This window comes from Lactuca serriola, chromosome 8 (assembly GCF_051521515.1).
Source record: "Lactuca serriola cultivar US96UC23 chromosome 8, Lser_US96UC23_V15, whole genome shotgun sequence".
Lineage (NCBI taxonomy): Eukaryota > Viridiplantae > Streptophyta > Magnoliopsida > Asterales > Asteraceae > Lactuca > Lactuca serriola.
This window is the reverse complement of record NC_136415.1, coordinates 129,362,720-129,370,211: the sequence shown is the minus strand read 5'-3', so window position 1 is coordinate 129,370,211 and position 7,492 is coordinate 129,362,720. Positions and strand designations below refer to the sequence as shown.

Below are 7,492 nucleotides of genomic sequence, written 5' to 3'. Positions count from 1 at the left end.
TACGTTGAGTGGTGCTTGACCTGCAGGAAGGTCAAGGCCGAACATCAGAGACCGCATGGCAAGATGCAGCCGTTGGACATTCCACTGTGGAAATGGGAAGATATCACGATGAATTTTATCACGAAGCTTCACAGGACCGCGCGTGGAGAGATTTTTTTTACAGAATTCTTAACATTGAAGAAATTCTTTGGTAAGACCAATGTCCATGGACTAATAGCAATTGTTCCAAAAACCGGAACTGAGCAATTGAGATGTCCCTCGACATAACCGCCTGCATTCCCTCAGCTCCACTGATTCCGATTCCGATGTCGGCTTCTTGAATCATTCCGACATCGTTAGCTCCATCGTCGATTGCTAATGTCGTCTTTCCGGTTCCCTCTTTAACAAGTCGTGTTACCAATGCCTTTTGTTTTGGTGATGAACGACAAATGGTCGACGCGGAGAGTTGATGGGGAATCGGTAACGATGGGGTTATGCATATCGACAGCAGGAAGGAGAAGGAAGGGGTTAGGGTTCATATCTATTGAGTTTCAGGGAGCTGATTGTGTTGATTGTTTAGAGAGAAAACAAAAGAACGAAGAAAAGAATCGTAAGAAGGAAGTTTTATTCGGGAGACGCGTGTATTATGCTGGGTCAGGATGATGTCAGCAAAATGATTTCAAAGAAGAATTTAAGGTTTTGTTTTAGTAATATTTAGAGATTAATCATTTACATTGCAATTTTAAGTATAAACCTTTCACGGAAATTTTTATTTATTTATTTATTTTCTTATTTTTTTCAGTAAGTTATGTCTTAATTTTTTTTTTCAATACATGTCCTAAATTTTTTCTCACATAAATGTTAAATAAAATTAAAAAATTAGATAGGTCCTAAGACCCACCTTGCTAAATGCTAGCTTCGGCCATGATAACATATATTTTTATTTATAAAACTTATATAAGTGTAGGTAGGTTGTTAAAAAAAATCGTGGGTTTAATTTATTAATTTAAAATTTATTTAATGAAATGTTACATATATTTCAGTTTTTTATGAGGGCACGAGTCTTTACAATATTGGCGTATCTCTACACTTTTATTAGTATCCTTGGGTAGAAGATGCACGATATATCATGATTTTTACTGCATAACTTTTTTATTAAAGCAGAATCTGGATTTGTATACTGTTAATTAATTTTTATACTCACTTGATATAACTGTTATGAGTGCCGAACTGCCGATAGCATCGCATGTTATGTTTTGAATACTATAGTGTAGTGCCATGCATCTTGTTTTATTGGTAATGATTTCTTATGTATGGTTATACTTATACAACCTGTTCATATATAGTGCTTGCTTCGTATACAAGACATTCATCAAACAAACAACCTACTTGCTCTTCTAGTAAACCGTGAACGAGAGGAAAATATGTGGGATTTGAAACTCATTGATCTAGAAAAACGATCTATTTGAAAGACAAACATCAGTACTACCTCAAACTACCACATATGCCCAATATAAACAAATAAACACGTATTATTCCCTGAAAATAACACGGTTCCGTGGGTCTACTGAAAACCTTGTGTAGCTGACTACAATCAATCACTTTTGGTCTTGTGGTGAGTTTTTAGGTTCATCGTTGCCTTTTAAATCTTTATCAGCTGCTGCAGCTGAAGAACCACAAGTCTTTGGCAATGTTTTGTCACTCTTGGGTTCCTCATTGAGTTTTATTTTTGAGGTACGCATAGATCCACCAAATCTATGTGACATTGACGCATCCTCGTCCTCGTCCTCATCCTCCTCTTCAACTGCCACCCACTCTCTAAAATCGATAGCAGGTGGCAATTTAGAACCAAATATGTCCTTAAGGTTCTTTCTAAACCCTTCATTATATGGATTTTTCTTCTTCTCGTATCGGTACCGAAAATTTTCGTATGTTGTCTACAATATATGACCAAATAATAAATTATACTTACTTTTATATGAGGAAAACAATTCTAAGTAAATATACCGATTTGCCATTGCCATTGTTTATCTAACCTGGTTTGTGGAAATAAGAAAAATATGGAAAACACAGAGCCCACCAACAAACCAAGAGCATACGAAAGAGTATCCTACAAGTGCAACCGAAATAGCGTCTTTTGATAAACTATTCCACAAGCTCCCGTGTTGACGGATAACATCGATCAATGAAAACGTGAACACGTAGATACACAACGCCGTTGATGTCATGATGAATACGATAAAAAATCGATAGTTGCGCTGCAAATCCATTAACCATGGTTACAACCAACAAATGACATGACAGAACAAGGTTGTACTGCGTTTGGCCAATGATACTGACATAATGGGACAAAATTAAATTGTAAACTTTATGCCACCCAAAAAGATGGAGTGGTCCCTCATCATCATCGAAAATAACCCTAAAAGTCTTATGACACAGTCTTGTCCCATGTAACAAATACAGTCTAAATCTAAACGAAAGACAAACAAATTTTTGTGGACTTACACCACCGATACATTGGCCTACCCACGGGCAATGGTGATCAAAACGTTGAACACAGTTATTGCAAACCGAGCAATGAGAGGCACGAGGCGGGCGATAGAGCATGCAAGTGTCACAATATTTAACTTTTATGGTGTGTCCATTAACAAGCATATCTTTGATTCTTGGTATCCTCATACTCATCACCGATCCATTCATCCATCTCAATGATTGTGACCGGAAATCGAACGACTCTTCATATTCCGGTGGTCGTTTGTTCCGGCGAACTATTCCGGGGTTACTTGCGGATGTCATGAAGAGAAAAATTAGATCCTGTGTATACAAGAAAAAAAGATAGTCAATTCATAAAATTTAAGGTCAACGTAAAAAAAGAAGGTAACATACCAATAATGTGAGGATTATTCCTATTGATAATTCCACGAATCCAAAGTTTGTTTTGTCGTTTTTGATATTGAAAAACATTTTGATGCAGAAGGTGATCGCCGGAGCTCCGATAAGAATTGTAGATAAAATCACTGACCCACCATCCGCACCAAAAACCAATCTACCGCCGCAACAGAATTTCTGCACAAAGTCAAAATGTTGACTTTTTTAAGACTTTTACAAAATCCATAATCCTCACACAAAAAGTAATGAGAACATGATGGTAATTATGAGGTACATTTATCAAGTACCCAAGAGTGCTAATGAGGTCAATCTGATATTGAATAAATACCATGAAAGCATTCTTTTAGTGTTTATATTAATAGCAATACTTTACCCTAAAATGTATTCATGTCCATTTTGACTTTTGAAAGCCAAACTGCCAAACTTTTGAAATGTTGCAGGGAATATATAATTCCCATACCAGACAATATGCTCCTCAATATACATTCGTGTCTACTTTGAAGTCAAAATTTTGACTTCTTTAGAGACTTGTAGAAAACCCATAATTCTGACAGAAAAAGTTATGAAAAGATAACTATTAATTATTAGATCAATTTGAGATTTATCTACAGTTTAACATCTATATCAGTTTTTCCATGCTTATTTTGAAGATGTTGCAGGTAATCAATAACTTTGAAGATAGAATAATTACAAGATCAATTTTTGTAATGAACAAAAACCCACATAAACATTTTGTATTCTTTATGCCCCTTAGGAGTATGAAAGATGAAATGTTGCAAGGAATAGGATAATTATCATAGAAAACAAATGAAATGTGATCATTACCAAATTAATTTGAGATTTAAGCAATATCCACAAGATAATTATGAAATCGCATGATGATAGAATAGGATAATCAACTCACATTACGACCTTTCCAAACTTGATACAGCCTCTTGGTCTTGGGAGGAGGAAGGGAGTTCGGGGTATCGCTTCCGCTCATCATCATTAATTGTTGAAGATGGTTATCAACCCATTCAGATTCAGACTTGAATTCAAACCAGATAGAGGAAATTTGTTGTTTAAAGAAGAGGGGGAGATCGATAGGGGGAGTTTATGTTTTGTTACGGATGAACAAACCCTCCCTCTCTCTCCCTCTCTCTCTAAATCTCCGTGTATTAAACTATGATATGTTATGCTTTCTCCTTCAATATCTTCTCTGTTTTTACGATCAACAGCTGCGGCCCCTGCCCCGGCTCTCCTCCTCTCTCTGATTAGAATTGCTGAAACCCAAATCGTTTTGGTATCTCTCTTTCTCTCCATCTTGTGACCGATAGAATCGGAGGTTTCCAAAATCCCAAATAAATTGGAGAGTGCTAAATTTTCGTTGGTGTATGAGATGCATATCACATTTTCGGATAAAATAATCAAATGGGAATCCTTACTATATATATCAATGCGACCATAAGATACCATGTCCATTTCCGTTTCACTGATTTGATGACCCAAATTAATCAGGACCCATCTTGGTGGTGAAACGGCAACTCAACCTCTACAATTGGCACTCGCACCATGCCTCTGCAGAGTCTCAAGAGAATCTCACACATATGGAGTTTGTGGGAATATTTAATGTTAACATGGACTTTGTCATCTCTCATTCAACAAAAAATGTAAAGTATTAAATTAAATAACGACAAATTGTGAAAGAAGTGAACACGGGTTATGGCGAGGGAAAATAATGTATGTAAAGTTACCCGCGGGAATGTCGCTACAAAAATTGGAACATTCGCCATACCAGCTTTGTTGGCCGAGTAAGGACAAATGACAGTGAAGAAGGTTTGAAGGTGTAAGCTGTATATGTGATGTTGTTGCCACCTATTTTCTGGGTAAATCCGTCCAAATTCAAATCCTAATTCCTGGGTTTTTCGTCTCCTTTCGTTCGCTGCGATTCTTTTTCATCATTCTCATGGGTTTTGAGTTGATCACAACAAAATCAATCAGTTTCCAAAACTCTAAATCCAAATTCTTAGTCTAAAAAGCTGATGGCAGAAGAGAAGAAGAACCCAAAAAGACAATATCAGCTCTGGAAAGGAAGCAATGTAAGTTCTTCTCACGTTTCCTATAGTTAATTGGAATTAGGGTTCGATTTTGCTCAACTTCAAATCACTTGGTTTGCTTGTTTCTTATGTCAATCCTAGCATTACTTCTTTGTTGGTAAAGGATCATCGCTATTTGCACTGAAATATTGTCAGGAACTTTTAACTTCAAATATAAGAGTCCGATACAACCAAAGAATTCACTGCAAATGCTCATATAATAAATCTTCTTTTTTATAATAAATTGTTTGGAACTGATTTCATTTCCATCTGATGTTTCAGAAATTCTTATGTGGGGGAAGATTGATCTTCGGTCCAGATGTTGCTTCTTTGTGTGTCTCCGTGCTCCTGGTTGCAGGCCCTGCTGTATCATTCTGTATTAAAGTCTACACCATCATCAACCACAATAAACAACACCGCAATGATCCTGGTTATTATTGGTATGGAGTGTTGATTCTAGCAGCAGCCCTCACTTGTTTAGTAAGTAAACCCATCTTCATGGTTTCCATTGTTATAACTACCTTCTTCTCAGATTCTTCAAACAACATTTACCTTATTTATTACACAACACACAGGATATAACATTTCTTTTGATGACATCCGGAAGAGACCCTGGTATAGTCCCACGAAACACATCACCACCTGACACAGATGAAGGATTTGACATGAACACCCCTTCAATGGAGTGGATCAATGGAAGAACACCTCACTTGAGATTACCTAGAACCAAAGATGTCCTTGTGAATGGTCACTCAGTCAAAGTCAAATACTGTGATACTTGTATGATCTATCGTCCTCCTAGAGCTTCACATTGCTCTGTCTGCAACAACTGTGTTCAAAGATTTGATCATCACTGTCCATGGGTTGGTCAATGCATTGGACTAGTAAGTCAACATTTATTTATAAGATTTCTTGATTTAACGCTTGAATTAAAATAAAAATTTTCTTTCTTCATCTATTTGCAGCGTAACTATCGGTTCTTTTACATGTTTATATCAACATCAACCATCTTGTGCCTATATGTGTTCATATTTTCATGGATCAACATAGCTCAACAAGGAGACCACATATTGAAGGCTATGTCACAGGACATTTTATCAGATTTTCTAATAGTTTACTGCTTCATTGCAGTTTGGTTTGTGGGGGGGCTTACAATCTTCCACTTCTATCTTATTTGCTCAAACCAGGTAATATAATCTTTGTAATGTAAATGTCATAGTCATATAAAGTTGATTACAATTTATCTTAATGCAGACAACATATGAAAACTTCAGATACCGATATGATAAGAAGGATAATCCGTATCACAAAGGGGTGAAACAGAATCTTGTAGAAGTCTTTCTTTCACCAATTCCTTCTTCGCTTATTGATTTCCGGGGATATATTCAAGAAGATGACAGTATAGTGATGGATCCTACAAGTCCAAATCTTGGAGGTACTTCAAAGGAAAAAATTGACATTGAAATGGGAAGTAGTTTTGCAGAAGCAAGTGGGATTTCTCTTCCTGAAATTCTACAGCATTTGCATTATGAGGAGTTAGAAGAGAGCATGAGAAGTAAGGAGGGGAATGGAATAACGGATTCCATTCCATCTCCCTTCCTTTTTGAGGCAAATGATGTGGTTGTAGAAAGAAGGAAGTCAGAGGAGAAGTGTGATGATGGAATTATAACTCCTGAAACTCACATTGGTCATCAAGTATAGAGGCAACAAATATATCCTGTTTCTTCATCAATATATAAATTGATAAGAAACTAAAACTCCTGAAACCTTTACACTGTTTTCATACATCTTGCAGGTTTGACATTCAAACTATTTTTTGGCATCATTGATCTATTATGTTTTTTTTTTGCGTTTGAAATGGCATTCTAGAGATGCTGTTTAATGTCATCCTTCCCAACATAAGTGCAGAAGCCTGCCAATTTATATGTTGAACCCAATCTTGTTGTAAATTCTGGATGTAATCAAGAACTCCCACAACAAATGAAGAACATGATTCTTGTTACTGAAATAATCAAGAACTGGTTTAGTAGTTTGATTTTCAATTCCTTTTATTTTTGTTGTCAACTTTCTCAATGTTGTAGAACTCGTGGGTCTTTCAAAATCACAATGGTGTGGCCTAATTTATTATTTGGGCTTTTCCCTAATATATGTAAATAAGGTTGGGCTTGATATATTAAAAACCTAGGGCATATTCCTCCTAATTTATCGTTTGGGCCTTTGTCCCATTTTGTAACACAACAGCAACCCATTATGAGTTTTTATTTAATCTTTGTATAGCTAGCTATTCTTTAACACCATTTCCATTCTAAACCACATTATAACTTCATTAACTTGTCTAACATAATCCGTATGGTTTATTTGCATATAAAATATAATTTTTAACAACATTTATCAATTTCTTTCCGATTTATGTTATCTTCCTAAATTGTAACTTTTCCACATCTTTGAGGTATATCCATATTCATCTTTGTATTCTTGAAACACCAAGTTTCAAAGGTTCTCATGACACTTACATATGGTTTACAAGTGATATGCTCGCAGACTTTTTA

At 35.9% G+C, this 7,492-nt stretch overlaps 2 protein-coding genes across 3 annotated transcripts; one reads left to right on the top strand and one right to left on the bottom strand.

Moving 5' to 3' along the window:
- Positions 1-1,393: 1,393 nt before the first annotated feature.
- On the bottom strand, positions 1,394-4,489 carry LOC145065692 (putative protein S-acyltransferase 3). 2 transcript variants are annotated; one of them, XM_079012741.1, is made up of 5 exons: positions 3,773-4,489; positions 2,866-3,045; positions 2,485-2,793; positions 2,016-2,237; positions 1,394-1,916 (listed from the first exon to the last, which is right to left on the bottom strand). In XM_079012741.1, the coding sequence occupies exons 1-5, from the start codon at positions 3,854-3,856 to the stop codon at positions 1,578-1,580; spliced, it is 1,134 nt and encodes a 377-aa protein (XP_078868867.1). In that variant the 5' UTR covers positions 3,857-4,489; the 3' UTR covers positions 1,394-1,577. The 2 variants fall into 2 exon arrangements, with proteins under 2 accessions (XP_078868867.1, XP_078868868.1); XM_079012742.1 differs by having other exon boundaries at positions 3,781-4,489.
- Positions 4,490-4,552: 63 nt separating this feature from the next.
- On the top strand, positions 4,553-7,219 carry LOC145065691 (putative protein S-acyltransferase 4). The gene is made up of 5 exons (XM_079012740.1): positions 4,553-4,946; positions 5,226-5,423; positions 5,519-5,827; positions 5,909-6,130; positions 6,198-7,219. Exons 1-5 carry the CDS (start codon positions 4,890-4,892, stop codon positions 6,642-6,644), a joined length of 1,233 nt encoding a protein of 410 aa, XP_078868866.1. The 5' UTR covers positions 4,553-4,889; the 3' UTR covers positions 6,645-7,219.
- The last annotated feature ends 273 nt before the right edge of the window (positions 7,220-7,492 follow it).